Source organism: Carassius auratus, chromosome 43 (genome assembly GCF_003368295.1).
Source record: "Carassius auratus strain Wakin chromosome 43, ASM336829v1, whole genome shotgun sequence".
NCBI classification, from domain to species: Eukaryota; Metazoa; Chordata; class Actinopteri; order Cypriniformes; family Cyprinidae; genus Carassius; species Carassius auratus.
The window spans coordinates 1,150,248-1,170,717 of NC_039285.1; the positions used below are offsets into that span (position 1 = coordinate 1,150,248).

The 20,470-nt window shown below is 35.2% G+C and overlaps 1 protein-coding gene across 1 annotated transcript in view; it reads right to left on the reverse strand.

The window, feature by feature from the left end:
• The window catches only part of LOC113061388 (poly [ADP-ribose] polymerase 6-like), a 22,970-nt gene continuing 2,500 nt past the window's right edge, over positions 1-20,470 (reverse strand). Inside the window, exons 3-27 of the mRNA XM_026230444.1 lie at positions 19,115-19,244; positions 17,865-17,966; positions 16,984-17,261; positions 15,152-15,262; positions 14,354-14,431; positions 13,262-13,356; positions 13,124-13,184; positions 12,961-13,051; positions 12,822-12,888; positions 12,058-12,207; positions 11,107-11,257; positions 10,785-10,916; positions 9,079-9,174; positions 8,916-9,008; positions 8,715-8,840; positions 7,745-7,810; positions 7,464-7,531; positions 7,312-7,360; positions 7,110-7,222; positions 5,324-5,396; positions 3,944-4,013; positions 2,910-2,989; positions 2,773-2,836; positions 2,562-2,646; positions 1-666 (exon numbers count right to left, since the gene is read on the reverse strand). Of these exons, the coding sequence (XP_026086229.1) occupies positions 564-666; positions 2,562-2,646; positions 2,773-2,836; positions 2,910-2,989; positions 3,944-4,013; positions 5,324-5,396; positions 7,110-7,222; positions 7,312-7,360; positions 7,464-7,531; positions 7,745-7,810; positions 8,715-8,840; positions 8,916-9,008; positions 9,079-9,174; positions 10,785-10,916; positions 11,107-11,257; positions 12,058-12,207; positions 12,822-12,888; positions 12,961-13,051; positions 13,124-13,184; positions 13,262-13,356; positions 14,354-14,431; positions 15,152-15,154 (1,914 nt within the window). The 5' untranslated portion in view covers positions 15,155-15,262; positions 16,984-17,261; positions 17,865-17,966; positions 19,115-19,244 and the 3' untranslated portion in view covers positions 1-563. The remainder of the gene's footprint in view (positions 667-2,561; positions 2,647-2,772; positions 2,837-2,909; positions 2,990-3,943; positions 4,014-5,323; positions 5,397-7,109; positions 7,223-7,311; positions 7,361-7,463; positions 7,532-7,744; positions 7,811-8,714; positions 8,841-8,915; positions 9,009-9,078; positions 9,175-10,784; positions 10,917-11,106; positions 11,258-12,057; positions 12,208-12,821; positions 12,889-12,960; positions 13,052-13,123; positions 13,185-13,261; positions 13,357-14,353; positions 14,432-15,151; positions 15,263-16,983; positions 17,262-17,864; positions 17,967-19,114; positions 19,245-20,470) is intronic.

A 20,470-nucleotide genomic window follows, 5' to 3' on the forward strand; every position in this document is an offset into this window, starting at 1 on the left:
TCCAAATGTTTGACTGCAGCTGTACATCTTCCCTCTGCAGGGTTTGTGAAAAATTACCCACAAGCCCTGGGAATGTCTGAGAATGCAAATAAAGCCTGATGACGGCATCAAAACGGCGTCACGTAAAAGAGAAAAGTCTAAACGTGAGTAACGACGTCCTCTCATCCGTGATCTGTCGGGCGATAAATCAACAAACGACAGGAAATTGTTTCCAGCAGGAGACTCCTAGATAAATACATCTGGGATATTAATAAATGTCATCAGTCAGAAAGAGCAGCGGAGGAGACAGATGAAGAAGATACGAAACACAGATTCATCATTTACATCCAATAATAAACATTTTTAAACGACGTTCTTGTTTGTATGTGTATAGATCCATCGAACTGCTATGAAGAGGATCAAACGAGCAACAGGTGCGACTTTACGCTCCTGCGTGTTCATTGGCCAACCGTCTCGTCCAATCAGGCGCCAGGCTGTTTTGATTGACAGCGGCTCTGTGGGAAGTCGAAGGGTTGTGGGCGGGGCTTATCCCTTAAACGTGTCACTCTCAGGAAAGTCCTCCTTCAGCTGGAGTAGATCTGGGTGCCGATCACACGCATGATCTCCTTCTGGATCTTAGGCTCCTGTGTGTTAATGTTAGCATCTCCCACCTGACCGTCCTCGTACCTGACACACACACACACACACACCGATCACATTAAAACAATATTTCATATGTTACACATCAATATATTCATGCTTTGTGAGCGGCTTTCACTTGACAGTAGCCTATTAGTGTTCTTATTGTTAGCTGAAACTATGCAAAGCGTTTTCGTTAGTCGCAATAAAGCAATAAATATAACAGACTATTAAAATAAATAAAAAAATTATAATTTGCCTTGGCGATTAACTAACAAATAAAATATGTTCAAGTATTAAAATAACTAAAAACTAAAGCTTAAATAATTACAAATAAAGCTATAAAATAAAAAAAGACAAAAATATATAAAAATGAAAAACTGAAAACATATATATTGAAATGTGAAATAATAATATATCAAACCGCCTGTGCATGCCACAATTTTTGTGCACAATTTTTTTGTGAAAATATATATGTATAGGTTATTTATAAAGCATATGTCCCTGCTTTGTGTATTTATATATATTTATTTTATATATATATATATATATATATATATATATATATATATATATATATATACTTTATTTTTTATCAAATCACTGCAAAAGTATTTTTTCTATTTTCCAGTACAAATATCTAAACTTTCTTAAATCTTTTCTGAAAAATGCATCAAAAATAAAAGAGTTTTTGTTTAAAATTAGAGAAAATCATCTTTTTTTAAGAAATAAAAAACACTTCTTATGCAAATTTGCTTCTCGAGTAAATGTTTCTTGATTCATGAATGTTTTGATATTTGTACTTGAAAACAAGACAAAAATACTGAGGAAGAATTTCATTTTTTCTTTTGATCATAACAAAATATTTGTTTCTTTTGATCTTGACATAAACATCCGACCCAGTATCCAAACAATAGCTCTAATTAATTAATGAAGTTAATTAAGCTTATACCTCAGGCATGTGTACCTTTGCCTATTAAGTGCTGTAGATTAATCATGTAAGAAGTAAAATACACACACACACACACACACAGAGAGAGACGCACGCACGCACGCACAAACACACACACACACAGAGAGAGACGCACGCACGCACGCACAAACACACACACACACACAGAGACGCACGCACGCACGCACAAACACACACACACACAGAGAGAGACGCACGCACGCACGCACAAACACACACACACACAGAGAGACGCACGCACGCACGCACAAACACACACACACACAGAGAGAGACGCACGCACGCACGCACAAACACACACACACACACAGAGACGCACACACACACACACACACACACACACACACAGAGAGAGAGAGAGAGACACAGAAACACACACACACACACAGAGAGACACACACACACACACACACACACACACACAGAGACTCAGACACACACGCGCACACACACACACACACACACACACACACACACACAAACACACACTGAGAGACATACACACACACACACAGAGAGACTCAGACACACACACACACAAACACTTTTGTTTCTTGAAATAAAAATAAAAATTGATTTTGAAATTAAAAATAAAAAAATATATATTTTTTTATTTTAATTTAGTTTATCTTGGTTCTAGAATAACTGAAACTGGAACAAAAATGCATAAAAATGATTTAAGAAAAACAAAAATGACAAGCGAAAAATTACAAAAACCCACAACAAAATTAATAAAACATTAACTAAAGTATAAAATATAAAAGAAAAAAATATTTTATTATCATTATTAATTATTCTATTCTAGTGCACAGAAAACTGAATCCCGATCAAGAGAAAACAACCAGTTTTTTTATGTCAAGATCATGAGAAAACAAGCTTGTGTTATGTCGGATCCACAAGAAAACTAAGTTGAGATCAGAAGAAAACAAGAGAAAAGCGTGGCCTCTGTGGGCTTCCGTAGATTCCTCACACGAAGAAGAAGCGTGTGCAGACGTGGTCAGACACCGGACACACCCAGATGTTCCCATGCTTCTGCAGGTCTTTAGACGTGATCACTGTCAGCACAGAAACACAGTCGTCAGTCCGTGTGTCAGTCTTGCTTGAGAAACAGGATTTCAGCTCACACGAGGGAAGCCATCAAGCAATAGATATTCAAACTGAATTGCAAGAGCAGGTTTCACCTTCACAGAGAGCGATGCAGTTTAAGTTCCTGCTCTGGAGGAAGCGTGAGTGAATGGGACGACTCTGTTAAAGGACAAATAACTCTTATTTACTCCTCTGAGACTCTGAGCACATGCTTCTAATGCTTCTGTCGTACCTGTGGCATGGTGTTCATTCGATTATATCGCTGGACTAACTCATCTTTAGTGGGCATGCGATGCTGCCCCTTCCCCATTCCTGAAATAAAATCAATCAATCGATCAACATTCAATCTTGCATTCATCCCTTGAACAGAATCGGTCAGTGTTTTTATGCAACTTTTCTTATTCTTAGAATAGAAATACATTTAATCTACAGTATGTGCTCAGTGTCGTTCTTTCTAGAATTTATTACTTAGACATTTTTGACAGCTATATTAACAAAAAGTGCATTGGGTGGTTGATTTTGCAATGTGTGTGTGTGTTTTTTTTTTTATAGTCAGATTTGACTTGTTTTTCAGTAAAAAAAAAAAAAAAAAAAAAAATTCAGGTAACATTGCAAGAGATTTTATGATTTGCTTTTAGAAAATTAATAATAATAATAAAAATAAAAAAAGTATAATTTTTTTATATATATTTTTTACCCAAGATTTCATTTTTAAAAGTAAAAATATCTTAACATTCTTAAATTAAGATGCAATTACTAATGACATTAGATAAAAGACTTATTTTCTGAAAAACTGTCCTTAAAAAAAAGAAAATAATAATCTTGTTTTCCCTTTAAATAAACTTTATTTTTCTTACCCCATCTTACTCCTAGAATGTATTTATTTATTTGCCTTTTTTACATTTCTACAATTACATTCTTCATAAAAACAAGACTTAATATCTAAGATATCTATTAATGTCAAGTCATTTTGCTTCTCAAATAAATGAATGTTACAATATTTAAATCTGCAACAACATGACAAGAATACAGAGGAAGAAACTGATTGTATCAAGTATCAATACAATCAGTTGTATCAATATATTTTGTTGTAAGGATACTTGAAGAAAATGTTTGTTTGCAGATTGGAAAAGGAAAAACTAAATCCAGCACATACAAGAATAAAAGCATTCACACGGATCAGGAAACAGACGAGGTGTTTGTTACAGACCGAGATGTGATGAGGAACCCACAGAGAAACACAGAGGACACCGGTCTGGATCCTACCTGAGTATCCAAAGGAAATACTGGAAATGGGGCTCAGATAGATGCCCTTCCCGTACGCTGCTCCATGCAGCTTTGATGAAAGAGAAGAAGAAGAGGAGGAGACAGTTACACGCTCTGCACACGCTCCCCGTGACAGAAGAGAAACACATCACAGACGTCTGATGGGATGCATTCAATAAAAGCAGAAGAAACCATGGTGGGAGATGAACGAAAGCATGAAAGGAAAGAAGACAGAAGGTGAGGATGATGATGATGATGGTTTCCTGTGAAGATGCGTTTAAAGCTGTACGACTGAATGCATTTAAAGATGGACGTCGTTCCAGGAGAATGAATGGAAAGCTCCTAGTTTTCCTGGCAAGCTTCATCTTCAGTGTTGAACACAAACGCTCTAGAAACCTCATCGAACATCACTGATCCCGAAGTCTTCAGTTAGTGCAAGCTTGAGAACGACATTTATTTTTAGCATATTTGCATAATGTGGTGTATCCCACAATGCAATGCATCTTGACCTTCCTTTTCCAGTGTGATGAACGAACCAGACGTAAACCTGCTATGATTTGTAATAACATCATTTTTACACTAAATTGGATTAAAGATGCAAAGTTCATATTTTTTTTTTAAGATGTTGAAGTGGAAGTAAAAATATCTAAATATTCTTAAAATCAAGATAATAACATCAAAAAGATAACATTTTCTGAAAAACTTACAAAGTTTATACTCGAAACAAAGAAAAAGCATTGATTATTCAGAAAGAGAAACGTAGTTTATTATTGACTGATATTTTGTTGTTTTAAACATAAGGTCACTTCATTTTGATTAGTTTCTCATTAAACGCTTTTGCCATTTTGCATTTCAAATAAATGCATGTTGATTTTTGCATGTTTAGAAATTCGCTCTGGAAAACAAGACAAGAATACAAAGGAAATCGTTGAGAATTCAGTGAGAATTAAACATGCATTGGACAAAAAATGCAAAAATAACTATTATTTTCAAAGATTATAAGTGGATGCCTCAGACTGATGTTAGTTCTTAGCATTTCTGTTTTGTTATCCCCCACAAATATTTAAATATTCTTTAATAAAGATGAAAACAAGTCCTGTTTTCTGATCAAACTTAAGTAAGCTTTTGTTTGAAACCAGAAAAATATCAACCAGTCAGAAAAAAAGCCTCTCCCTTGGAATTAAGTAGATTTTTCTGACCCCATTAGTAGATACTTTTCTTGTTTTACACATAAAGTCACTTTCTTAGAAAACAAGCCTCATGCCACTTTGCTTCGGAAGTAAATGTGGTTTAATAATTCTTTTAGATATTTGTTCTGGAAAACAAGAGAAAGATAGCAGAGAGCATGAGCTGTCCCACGAGGAGATGTCACTTACATACCTGCAGTTTAGTATAAGATGCATTGACCAGTCCATTTCTCAGAACTGAGTGCCAGTTCTCAATATGCGAGCCACTAGAGAGAGAAACAAGTGATGATAAAACACCTGAAAAAATCCCACAGGCCAGAAAATCAGAGACTTGATGGTGCCGGACTTTTAGATCTATAAGCAAACGACCAAGAACTTGGAGACTCATGGTTGTGAGTTTTTTATGATCATGCATCACTCACACATCTCGTACAGTATGAAGCAACGTTCATGGAGGAAAAGCACAGCGGTCGATTGTTAAATCTGGCACAAGAGTATTTTTAAACACAGACGCTTGGAGATATTTCTGAGTTATGCTAGTCTTTTGTTGGCTGTTTTTGGATGGCTTTTATTTCTAAAAGTGGAAATGTGTCCACAAAAATAACACAAAAAGCACAGAAATAGCACCAAAAAAGAAACTGATGTGTCATCCAGTAGTGTTTAAATTTATACCACCTGATATAAACCTGTCATTATATTTTGTTCTTTTGACATCATTTCTCTGGTGGTCTGTCAAGACTGTAGGGAATATTTCACCGAGCTCTGAATAGTAACCTGATCAGAGGCTTATAAATCTGATTTGTTGGCAGATTCTCATGAATAGGCTATAAAACAGGCCCTGGAACTAGACAAATAGATGTTGCTCAATAGAAAAGAGGATTTGGGATCCCAATTTCTACACTGTGCACCCAATGCAACCAAAACAGTCTTGATTCTGAAAGCAATGATCTTTAGCACAAAACTGTAGAGGCAAACAATTAAGTTATATTCAATAAAGCAAAATGGAGTTTGTCATCAAAATTATGTTTTTAAGAAAAATGTAGTTTGTACGAAAAAAGCAGTTTGTAAGAAAAATTTTGTTTATGCGAAAAAAGTAGTTTGTTCGAAAAAAGTAGTTTGTGCAAAAAATACAGTCTGTACAAAAAAAGTAGTTTGTACAAAAAAATGCAGTTTGTACGAAAAAATGTAGTTTGTAAGAAAATTTAGTTTATGCAAAAAAGTAGTTTGTACGAAAAATTTAGTTTATACGAAAAAAGTAGTTTGTACGAAAAATTTGGTTTATATGAAAAAAGTTGTTTGTACGAAAAAAGTAGTTCGTATGAAAAATTTAGTTTGTAAGAAAAATTTAGCTTATACGAAAAAAGTAGTTTTTACGAAAAAAGTAGTTTGTACGAAAAAAGTAGTTTGAACAAAAAATGTAGTTTGTACAAAAAATTTAGTTTGTACGAAAATTTAGTTTATGCAAAAAAGTAGTTTGTACGAAAAATTTTGTTTATACGAAAAAAGTTGTTTGTATGAAAAAAGTAGTTTGTATGAAAAAAGTAGTTTGTATGAAAAAAGTAGTTTGTACAAAAAATGTAGTTTGTACAAAAAATTTAGTTTGTACGAAAAATATAGTTTGTACGAAAAAATTAGTTTGTAAGAAAAAAATTGTTTGTAAGAAAAATTTAATTTATAAGAAAAGTAGTCTGACACACTGCATCACTTGCATTTACTGCAGACAGCTTTTTGATTATAATGGAGGCGTTCTAGTTTGTTATTTTTGAAAGAAGTCTTATGTTTTCATTTTTGTCAGGCTGCATTTATTTGATCAAAATAAAAACAGTAATAAAAACAACACACCAAATATTCTGTGCAGAAACAAACTTTTCTGGTTCATGTCTCTTGTATGCAGCGAGCGCAGACAGTGAAGTGATGTGCTCTGACGTAACTTTAATTCTGTGTGTGTGTGTGTGTGTGTGTGTGTGTGTGTGACTCACTGGAAGGCGAAGGTGCTGCCGTAGAGTTTCTTTGCGGTGCGAAATCGAGCTTCTTTTGCTGGCGGGCTGCTCAGCAGCAGAAACTGATGAGACGTGTGCATGAACTTCAGCTGCTGCAGCAACAAAATACAAAAGTGAAGACGAGATAAACACAAGCTTATGAAAGTAAAGCTGTTCATGCATTTAACAGTGTTCATCTTACCCTACTGAGCGGCAGCTTCACAATATGAGAGCGATTACTGGATATAATCCTGAGAGAGAGAGACGGATGAAGCAATAAACCATCAGACAGGTGTAAACACACTTACTGTGGTAAAATCAGTGTAAAGCTCGGCCTGTTGCTATTTAACTCACCACTGCAATAACGGATGAGCCAGAGGATCCAGTTTATCCATCTGCTTCTTAATCTCCAGATATGAGCCCTGATAATACAAATACAGTTATGGAAAAACTCATTTATCAACATCGTATATATTATATAATCACATACTTTAATTTAGTTTTTGCATGATTTCTATATGAACAAATAGAAACAAATAAGATATGAATAAATATTTATGCATCATTGCTCAACAGTGCCTCAAAAAACTCAATTGGACTATAAACCAGATATATCATGCAATATTAATGAATACCTGTGTCATTTCCCGAATAGACATCACACTGTCTAGAGCTTTCTGCAGACGCTCATAATTCTTCTTCTGTTCGGCACAGGAGCAGTACAATAATCACACACACACACACACACACACACACAGAGAGAGAGAGAGAGAGAGGAGGAGAGATTTGATCCTGGTTAAAGTTGATATAAATCATAATACACTGCAAAAAAAATTATTTGTCTATTTTTGTTTTTGTCTTTTCCTACAAACATCAAAACATTCCTAAATCAAGATACATTTACTTAAGAAGCTAAATAAAAAATCAGCAAGTTGCTGCTTAAAACAAGAAGTAAATTCTGTTTGTGGGGTTTGAAATATAAAGAAATCTCAAGGGTGAAATAAGATAAGTTTTCTGACGCCATGGACTGATCTTTTTTCTTTTGATCTTTTCAGGCTTTTTGCTGTGCTGGAAACCCTTTCCCTAATTTGGTGTTTGTGGTCAAAAAAATGATAAATTGCTTGTAAATCTCTCATCATGCTATTATCACCAAATCTTGGATTTAAAACTTGTTTTCTTTCAATTAGCGCCGGATTTGTGTTTCAGTGACCTGACCGTTACATGTCAAAATTATTGCTTTTTCTTTTATGCCAAAAACTATTAGGATATTAGGTAAAGATCATGTTCCATGAAGATATTTTGTAAATTTCATACTGTAAATCTATCAAAACTTAATTTTTGATTAGTGATATGCATTGCAAAGAACTTCATTTAAACAACTTTAAATGTGATTTTCTCAATATTTCGATTTTTTGCTCCCTCAGATTCCAGATTTCCAAATAGTTGCATCTCATCCAAATATTATATTATCACAACAAACCGTACATCAATAGAAATCTTATTCAGGATGATGCATTCATCTCAATCTGAATCTGTTCAGTGCACTGTATTCCAGCCTCAGCAGATCAAACATTAGTTCATACGAGTGCAAGTAGAGACGCTCACCTTCGGGTTGAAGGCGAGTGTTTTGGGGTCACTGGGGTCGACCACAGACGGATACGGCTCAAAGATGATGCTTTTACGCGGCGACTCGAGAGCGGCGCGACACATGGCCACCAGCAGATCCACCACCTAGAGATGAACATCACCTGTCAATCACTCCACAAACACCAGACCTCAGGACACCAGAGGAGGGAATAAACACACCTCAGCGCCGGTGGCCACCTCCTCGGCCGCTCCGGACATCACTCCCAGCGTGTAGAAGGAAAACACACACAGCTCTCTCGTGCAGACCGCAGGCTGGCGGGAACAAACCGACCAATCAGAGCACAGAACCCAGCTTTAGGCGTGAGCGACAGCTGATGTTTACCTTCAGCATGGATCCGTTCTGGAAGACGTGCTGCTCGTCACACACCACGCAGTACTCGTTCAGAGTAGGGATCCGCTGCTCAGAGTATTTCATGATCTAACGGAGGAAAGACAGAGACGATGATGAGATGCTGATGGAGAAACACACCGCAATCACAGAGCGAATCAGCAATCTGATGGAAACTGCACTGGGACACATATTGCAAAGAAGTTCGCTCCAGTTCTAGAAGCTGATTGGTCAAGCCAGTGCTCCAGTTGGGCTTCAAATACACATAAAACACTAGATTTTTTCATGTTTAGGCTCACCACAGCTGCATTTATTTGATCAAAAATACAGTAAAAATGTGAAATATTATTGTGATTCTAAATAACAGTCTTCTATGTGAATATCTGTTAAACTGAAATATATATCTGCGATCAAATCTTTATTTTCAGCATCATTACTCCAGTCTACAGTGATCTTCAGAAATCATGAAAATATGATGATTCACTGTCTGTAACATAATACATGTCTTTTCTGTCACTTTTAGCTATAAAGTAATCACAGGTTCAGTTACCTCTCCGTCATGTTCAGTCTGAACTAATAAAAGCGGTTTTACACCAAATACTTTATAAGTAGTCTAAAGAGATTTAAGAAATGATTAATTCACTTTAAGAAGGAAAACCTGAACAGTTTCTAAAGATAAACACACGCACAAGTGGTCAGCCTTGTGTGGTAAAAACTAAATAAATGATTTCAGACCACAGTTATATTATCACCTTTGGTGTGCATTCATTTTTAATAATTTAGTGGACTGTTGCTCATTTCATTTGTTTGATCTTTGTTTCTAATTTATTTTTTAACTTCAAAATAAAGCTGCACATTTTTGGTAGATGCTTTAATCATGTGCGTCATTAATGCATATAAAAGTTGGTTATATTATTACATTAAATTAGCAAGTTTCGATAACTGAGAAGACTTATGCTTATTCAGTTCTTTTTATTTCTATTGATGTATGACTGAATTGAATTATTTTTAATCTCTTTTAATTTTATTTGTTATTTAATGAAATTTTATTTATCAAAATAAAGCTGAAGATTTTTGGCAGATTAAGGTGTGCATTAATTCTGTTTTTAATTTTATTTCTAATTTAATTTATCATTTTTTTATTTCATTAATTGTATTTTATTTTTAATCTTCAAAACAAAGCTGTACATTTCTGACATATTAAATGTTGTTTTATTATCACCTTTGGTGTGCATTAATTCTGTTTTTTATTTGATTTCTAATGAAATTTTATATTTTTTAATTTTATTTCATTCATTTTATTTTATTTGTAAACTTTAAAACAAAGCTGTACATTTTTGGTAGATGCTGTAATCATCTATCATTATGACAAATTAAATTGTGTAATATTATCACCTTAGGTGTGCATTAATTCAGTATTTATTTCTAATTTAATTTAATATTTTTTAATTTAATTTAATTTAATTTAATTTAATTTAATTTAATTTAATTTAATTTAAAAAAAATTTTTACTTCTAAAATAAAGCTGTAAATTTTTGCCAATTGCTTTTATCCTCTGGTTATCATGATTATAACCTTTTATTCTGATTTACGGTCCTTATTTAGACTCACTCACACGTTCAGATGCATGGATGTAATGTTTGGATGCACACTGGGCATCATGGGAATTGATGAAGTGATGCATGTCTCTGAGGCTGTACCTGCACGAGGAAGCCGTACTCCAGCGTGGGGATGTTCTTGCAGTGTCCGCCCGCCTGGGATGAGAAAAACAACTCAATCAGCTGGCGGGTGGTAATCTGCGCAGGGGCCCTGCCCGCCGGGACAGCCACAGTCTGATGGGTTAACGGAGACAAAGCATTATGGGAAAGATGCCAGCCAGCCGTGTTAGGCGAGGGGGGTGTCGGAGGGCTGGGATGAGGGACTGTGCATCCATGTTTAATCTGGAGGTCCTAGTGAGGGGTCACAGGGATGGAGAAGCGAGGAGAGCAGAAAGCGTGCAGTCGGGGAAGACGGGATGCTGACCTGGCTGTTCGGAGGATAACTAAACAGCTCCCCCTTGGGGTTCTTCATGGTACAGGAGACGGAGCGGTTCATGAGCCGGGGGACTCTGAGCTCGGGCACGTTCAGTTTGCCTTTCAACACCGAGTCCTGGATCAGGGGGAAACTGGGAGACCTGGAGCCAAGATGGAGGCCACAGCCAGCGGATGAGTTCACGCTGGAATTAGCTTAATTATGATTTCTGACTAAAGTAGAACCAGCACTTAGTTATTGAGTGTTCTTGTCTAATTTTCCAGTACAAACATCTAAACATTCTTAACTCAAGACGCATAAACTTGAGAAGCAAGATTATTTTTGTTACATTTTTTTTTAATTTTGTTACATTTTTAGCTTAGAAAAAGAAACTAAAAAAGCCAATGGGGTCAGAAAGTTTATTTTTTGGAATCAAAATGGGCTTTTCCTATAATTTTTGTTTTTGTTTTATTTTAAGTATAAAATCACTTAGTTTTAACACTTTTTTTTATTCACAAAAAGAGACTCAATATGAGACAATGTCATTATGCATCTCTATTATATATCTTAATTTAAGAATGTTTCAATAGTAAAAAAAAAATAAAAAAAATAAAAAAAAAAATAGATATTTACTCTACTCAGTATTTTTGTCTTGTTTTTCAGTAAGAATATGAACATGTTCTTGAATCGAGATACATTTACTTGAAAAGCTATGAAGACGTTAAGATTAAATGTTTAAGTTTAAGCTAACATTTATTTTTTTATTGTAATTTTGTGATTATTCTGGAGTTGGTTGATTTGGTTCAGTGCTTCAAACTGATTAATGAAGAGTTGTTTTCTGAGTTCCCTATGGGGAAAACACTTCCAGCTGATTTAATTAAAGCCCCATTCTAGATGCATCAACCACGATCAGACTGTCAGCGTGTATGACGTGTGTCTTCATATCAAACAATGAGGACGTACTTGGGAATCGGGGAGAAGATGCTCAGTCCTGCACGGAATTTCTTGATGGTTCCTCCGGCTTTGAACCAGCTGTGCCTCTTCTCCTGCTGGGCTTTGAGGAACTCATTACTGAGGTGCTTCCACTGCTGCGACGTGAACGTACTGAGGATCCTACACACACCAAAACAAGCTTCAGCCTGTATTTCAACACCCTTTTGTTACATTTTCAGCTCGGTCAATCAGAATGACTTGATGCTAAAACTGCAGCGAAGAAGAATCTTTATGCAAATTTGTGTTCCAGTTCAAGAAGCTGATTGGCCAGTGTTCCAATACACACAACCAATGGAACGTTTAGAGTCAGTAAGCTTCTTTAATGATTATGCACACTAAAGCTGTATTAAGTATTTGATAAAAAATACTTTAAAAATGTAAAATATTATTATAATTTAAAATATCTGTTTTCTATGTGAATATCTGTTAAACTGTAATTTATTTCTGTGATGCACAGTTGAATTTTCAGTGTCACATGACCCTCAATATGCGGATTTGCAGCTCATGAAACATTTCTGATTATTATCAACGTTAAAAAAAGTTATATTTTTTGTAGAAACCGTGATGCATTAAATTTTTTCAGGATTCACAGATGAACACAAAGTACGAAATGTATTTAAAATAGAAATCTGTAGCATTATAAATGCCTTTCCTGTCACTAAAGAGAAATTTAATGCATCTTGCTGAATACATAAATTAGAAAGAGTGCATAATGAACTTAATAGCTGACTTACTTCTTTAGCTGGAGACCCAAACTGAAGCCTTCTTTAGTGGATGGCTGAAACACCTCCACAGATGGTTCTGTCGGAGGAAACGACATCAAATGACTGTAAAGTAATTAAGATGAGAAATGCAAGCATGCTTGTTCCTCACCTGGTCCATCCAGGTACTGTGAAAGAGAGAAACGAAGGCGTAAGACGATGGGCTCGGTTCGGATCACCTTCCATGCGGTCGCCACCTCCTCCTACAAACACACACATCACTTTATTCCCGTGTTTATAATGTTGCACAGGTCATAAAGGAAGAGTGTTCTCACATCCAAGAAGCTGATGTTGATCTGCAGGTCGATGTCCACGTCATCGATGGAGCCGTACTCTCTGTGAAAGTGAATCGGGTGTGAATCGGGTGTGAATGCACCGATCTGAATCTGAAGTGGAGCGAGGCTGGTTCTCACCTGATGGACACAGCGCTGTCCGTGTAAATGTCTTTTACGGCTTCGATGTCGGCGTCCAGCTGTGGGTGACGGTACAGGTCAGCTGCACAGCTCCCCTACAGGTGCACAGCGATATTACACATTATTAAACCGCTTGATTACTTCACCTTCACTGCAAGAGATGATGCAAACGTTTGGGATCGGAATGATTTTTAATGTTGCTGCATTTATTTGATCAAAATAATATATTGTGAAATATTATTATGATGTAAAATAATGTTTTTCTATTTTAATATAGACTCAAATCTAATTTATTTCTGTGATGCAGCGCTGAATTTCCATCATCATTCCTCCAGTCTTCAGTGTCACATGATCTTCAGAAATCATTCTGATATGATGATTTATTATCAGTTGTGCTGCTTCAGATTGTTTTGGAACCTGTGTTACTCTTTTTCAGGATTCTTTGATGAATCAAAAGTTAAAAATAAAAATCTTTTCTAAGATTCGGTAAATTGTTTAAAGAAATGTAAACTTTTATTCAGCAAGGATGTGATAAATGTGATAGCAAAGATTTATATTTTGAATTAATGCTGTTCTTTTGAACCGTTTATTCATCAAAGAATCCAAAAATATCAAATGACTGATAATAAATCATCATATTATTCTGATTTCTGAAGATCATGTGACATTGAAGACTGGAGGAATGATGATGGAAATTCAGCTTTGCATCGCAGAAATATATTATATTTTAAAGAATATTAAAATAGTAACTATTATTTTATGTTGTAATAACATTTTGAAAGATTACTGTATTTTTCTGTATTTTTTATCAAATAGATGCAGTCTTGATGAGCAGAAGAGACTTCTTTAAAAACATTAAAAGTCTGATCCCAAACTTACATACTGTAACTAGTGATTTGTTTCCCAATTTTTTAAGATTTAAACCCAAAAGGAAATATTTCATACATATGTTCAGCTAGTACCACATGAAGAAAATGAAATGAAAAATAAAACGACTTTTGCTGCTTTATAATACAAGCAACATTACTAACATGACAAATACTTACAAAATGCTTAAAGGCAGATGAAAACTGTCAAGAAACAGAGTTTTACCTGAATCCCGTACACAAACTGCTCCGGTTCATTCTCTCCATCTGATTCTTCATCCGTCCAGCCCTGACCTTTGACCTCCTGAATAAAACACACGCAGTTTTAGTTAAACAGGCACTTTTATTCTGAATTTTTTCAGAAGCGCTGCTAATCATTTCAATAGTTCATTATTTTGGGAACCATTAAATAACAATAATAATAAAAATAAATGTGGGTATAATAATAATAATAATAATAATAATAATATATTTTATATTATATTGCAATTTATTTTAAAAAATCATAATAGTGACTCTTCTTATTTTCAAATATCTTTAAAATATTTTAGATATTTTAATCATTATTTGTTATTAGTAGTAGTAGTATTACATACAAAACAATACACAGAAATAAACAAAATATATTACACTCATAAACAATTTTTTTCTAATGTTTTTCTAAGTTTTTAATAACTATTGAAACAACATACATTGTTAAAAAAATAATATTTCTTAAAAGTAGGGCACACTGTAACCATGTATTATGAAGGAATTTTCCAAATTATTTCCAAAGTTTTACCTGTATTTATATATTTTTATTCTTTCTATCTCACGTACAATTAGAAAAACAAGTACATTACTTCAAATGAAATATCAAATTTTCGATTGATGTTTATGGGCTGTTCTGAGTGAGCAACAGTATCCGAGGAGGGCGGAGCTTAGTGAAAGGTCAAATGTCATCAGTTCCTCCTCCTCGCAGTGTTTGTGTTCAGGTGAGGTGTGTGTGTGTGTGTGTGTGTGTGTGTGTCTAATGAACGCTCACCATCGGCTCTGGTGTTCACAGACGCATCTCTGACAGGGTGAAGCTTTTCTGATCCATTTCAGCAAAACAACAGTCGCTCTGCGACGACAGGAGACGTCAGCTCTGAGCTTTCTGAGGAAAAATCAACAGAAGATGACAGAAATCCTTCAGCAAAACCACTGATCATTCTCCAGCGTCAGATGAGTGAGATGTAGACGGTCTCTGCTTTCAGCGTTTAAATAACGCTCTGCTCTTTCTCCTCCATCTCACACTGTGTATCCTAGCAACAACCCCTTCTGTGTCACTGTGTGTGCGTGCGTGTGTGTGTGTGTGTGTGTGTGTGTGTGTGTGCGTGTGTGTGTGTGTGTGTGTAGGCACACATTTAAAGAAGCAGTTTCCCAAGTAATCCTGTGCATAAGTCATATCTGATAAATGCTGACAAAGAACACCACACAGATGTCACAAAACCTGCCAAGAACAAGCTTACATTTCTCCCTAAATTAAAAATAACAAAATAAAATAATTATAGATAGATAGATAGATAGATAGATAGATAGATAGATCTAATAAATCTAAATCTGTAATAAAATAATTTAACAGTTTTACAAACCAAGCTAAAAAATACAAACTTAAAATTAGTTATAAAAAATATAAAAATGTAAATAAAAGAAAAAAAGAAAAAGAAAACTGAAAATAAAAAATAATTCAAAATATGACTATTATAGTATTTAAATATATAATAATACTGCTGAAATAATATATATATATATATATATATATAAAATACATAACTAGGATAGATAGATAGATTTTGCTATTTATTTGTAATTAATTGTGAAATTTACAAGCAATTGAATTAAAACTGTATCTTCACCATTTTCTCTTAATTTCAGTATTTACTTTTGTTAGCATTATAATATTCTTTTTTTAAATTTGTATTTAATTTATTTGCATCTATTTTTACTTGAATACGTTAAAAATATTGTATCACAACAATGAGATTTCAACGGCATCTACAATTAAAAATAATGATTTTGTTTATTCTTTGCTTTCATTGATACTTGTTTTATTTCTATACATTGTTAATTATGCTTATTTAAAATTTACATGAATTACTATTGTATTTGAAATTTGCTGTATAAATAAACTTGCTTGCTTGCTTTACAAATACAATTAATAATTCAGACATCTGGATGCATTACAGAATTACAAATTGTTTGGAGGCAAAATTGTTTAACTGTCATGAAAACAAAGCACAGAAAGCATAAACCTTTAGTGATGCACATCCACACATTTCTGTTTCTTTGGCCACGAATAATAACCAGTTTCAGACTTTATTTAAAAGCTTCTGAACACAAACACATGCCGTCTACAGATCTTCAGATCAGGTCTAAAGCGTCTGAGAAATCCAGTAGCTTTTCCATCTTTTTCTTTAAAAAACAGCTATTTTGTTTTCATAAAGAGCAACAGTTTCTCTCTTCACCACACGTCTTTGTGAACACCATCTCTCAGCTGATGCATGAAACCAGTCAGATCTTTGATGCAAATACTAATATAATGACGTCTAGACGGCAAATTTAACAACGACATTTAAGATGCAGTAAAATACATGGAATTTGTATATAATATGTTAATTAATCTCTGTATATTTTGGATGGAATAACACTTCACAATCATGCAGTCGTACGCATACGGCTGATATATCGGTTTAATAATTGCATTCGACGGCATCCCCCTGTGTGTCCTCAAACACACCCATAATGCCCCGCTGGAGTCGCCACATACCCATGCAACCCGAAAACACAGACGGCCAGCATCCAGGACCCCCCCCCCCCCCCCCACATCCAGCTCACCTTCAGACGGACGCTTCTCCTCCGACACGACACACAGAGGATGGAGAACACAATACATCAAGAGACACGGCACACACAGACCATCCAGTATACAGCAGAATCCCTCTCCTGCTCTCTCTCTCTCTCTCTCTCTCTCTCTCTCTCTCTCTGTCTGTGTCTGTGTTTATCTGTCGCAGATCTCCTCTGTTCCACTGCTGTCTTCTCTTTTGCCTGACAACACCGTGAGTGAACTGAGCATGCTCAGTGAGAGCCAGCAGAGAGGGTCATGTGACCTACAGCTGATGAGAGAGAGAGAGAGTGTGTGTGCGTGTATGAGAGAGAGAGAAAGAGAGAGAGAGTGTGTGTGTGTGTGTATGAGAGAGAGAGAGAGAGTGTGTGTGCGTGTATGAGAGAGAGAGAGAGAGAGAGAGAGAGTGTGTGTGTGTGTGTGTGTGTGTGTGAGAGAGAGAGAGAGAGAGAGAGTGTGTGTGTGTGTGTGAGAGAGAGAGAGAGAGAGAGAGAGAGAGAGAGAGAGAGAGAGATGCAAAGCAATGCATTTGCCCGTATTGTCATAAAGAAGATCAAACTCACCACATTCAAAAGCAATAGTTGTCTTTTTAGTCTGATTTTATAAGATTGCTCGCACCTTGTTTTCTGATGCTTTGCCAATACTGTATGTAAATCATCCCAAATGATGACTTTGAATTTGGAAACTGAGGGAAACAGAAAGAGCTACATCTGTGTCGTGATGGTGTATAAGCCAAAGGCAGTGTGCTATTTCTATCATCCGAGTCTATTTTTATCCCTGTGCATGTGAGCAGAACACAGACTTCTGGATCCATGCATGTCACTGTGGTCTTTACTCGGCCGTTACTGTACTAATCAGAGTTTACCCTGCTTACCTCGTTAAGAGCCTCGCTTTACACATGACCTGATGAGAGATAAGACGTTCTCCGGCTCGTCTTCGGCTGCGTGACTCACGAGACACAACGCTGTCTCCTCACCTGTTCAAAAAAACACTTGCATTAATTATTCACAAACACTTAAAATAGCAAATTCCTGTTTTAGAACCGACGACTAAAGCAGAACTGCTCTAAAATTAATTATCTTTTAGTACGAGAGAGCTTCACCTGTGTTTTAGATGCAGTTCAGTGTGACAAAACTATTATTTGTACAAATAAATAAAACATGGTAATTGAAAAAGGCTGAAATAAAATAAAATATAAATATTAGACAAACTTAAGATACTTCAAATAAAAAAACTAAACAAAAATGAGAACTATAATAAATAAATGAGTACTAAAATAAATCAATCTAAATCTGTAATAAAATAATTTAAATCTATATTGCAATTTTACAAACCAAGCTAAAAAATAAAAAACTCAAAATTAGTTATAAAAAATATTAAAATGTAAACAAAATAAAAAAATAAAAAAGTAAAAAATAAAAAATAATTCAAAATATTACTATTATAGTATTTAAATATATAATAATACTGCTGAAATAATATATATATAAAATACATAACTAAAATGTATTTTATGTCAGCCGGATTCCAAGGAAACAGCTCTCATTTTCAATTATTTTCATATATATTTAATTATAAATGACAAATTTAAATATTAAATAATTTATTAAACAACAAAATAATACATTCAAATATTATATTTTAATTGGTAAAACATTAAAATTAAAACAGAAAATATAAAAGCAAAAAAAAAAAAAAACTAAATTCAAAGTATCAATAAAAACTTATAGTTCCTAAATGCTGAGAATATCAAGTCATCTAATAATGTATACTATTATAAACATTAAGTCAGCAAAATGCTGTGGATTCATTTCTCAGGAGACTTAAAGGAGACAACTTTATCAACGGACTATCGAATTTATCTCAGATGATGCTTTCAAAATTCCTTTGAAAAACAGAAACAGGCTCTGAGTCAGAATAGAATACAGAGCATTAAAGTTAATGTGGATCATATTGCGATGTCTGGTTTTTGACTGCAGACTTTGTTGTCTTTGCAAATCTGAGCACAGTTTGAGACACTGTCCAGAACATTGTTGCAGCTGACAGACAATCCAGAGAGCATCAATGGGATTTACGATGGGATTTGACCACTGCCCGTCGATGCATGCATCAGATGCGGCTTACAGCTTTGGGTTTGGGCGAGAGGCACGAGGACACACAGCAGGTGAGCAGCGGTCAGTGAGCAGCGGTCAGCATGGGCAGCGGGAGCAGTGGGGGGCCATCGAGGAGAGCAGGTGAGTTCATACACCTTCACCTGGACACAGACGTTCAGACGGTCAATGCAGTCATCTTCAAAAAGCAACCAACACTAGTACAGGACATGAAATGCTGCATGCATTAAACTGATGCATCCTCGTCCTGTTTAATACTGTCAGGTTCAATGCATATCAGGTTAAAGTACAGTTTTGAAATGTTGCATTGAGATTGTTTTCAAAACTGGTGCACTTTTATTTGCAGAAGCCTGAGTATTAAAATAAATCCCACACTAATGAAACACCTCCATCTGAGACCACCAGGTGGAGCAATACTATGACTGGACAGTTTAAATAGCTTGTATGCTACAATGATGTCACGTGACCTCGTTATTGCATGCTTAATACATAACTGGCATCCGATTTTCATCTCTTTAAACAAATTTTGTGTTGAAATGTCATAAATCGAAATTTTAAGATCAATCCAAATCTAAGCATCTGTGCGTGCTTGTCAGTAACCACAACAATAAGTTAGTATGTACACTGCATGTGTTATGTGTTATCCACCTATAAAGGCAGTGAAGCATGCAGCAGATGCTCCATAAACCTCCAATTATAGGTGGACGTTTAATTAGTTTGCAGAGTTTATTTTGTTTGCAATTAAATGCAGAGGTTACTACCGGTTCTGGGAATCAGTCACAGAATGAAAGGCAGATGCATATGATTTTGTCAACATTCAGATATTTTTATGTGTAATATTCTTTCACTCATCACCATGGAAATTGGGCATTTGGCATCTTTAAAACTCAACTTGGTGCTGATCTTTAATTATGACTGCCATTATCATGCATTTACCTGCTCAGACTGTGGATATCCTCAAATAAAGAAAGAAACATGTTTCCAGTTCCATCGGTGACAGTATATGCACACTAGATGGCGCTGTCTTATTGATTGACCAGAGTCCTTTAAATGCAACAACTGCTGAATCATAAATGCACTGTCATTCATGTAAGGCACCACTTCATTTTTAAATTTCTGTTGTAAATTACACAATTGCATGTCACGAGCCAGTGCCAGTACCAATGTTACAGTGATGGTATCAACTGGCAATACCTGATTTATATCAGCAGACCGCTTTGAATGACTTTGCTAAATGTATTTCCCATAATGCATCAATCAAAAGAATAGTGCATGCACAAATATGCGTCAAATAGACACTGAATATCTGTGGCACAAGTCCAACAACATACATAGAATCGCCACAGAACTTGGTATATGTACAGAAAGC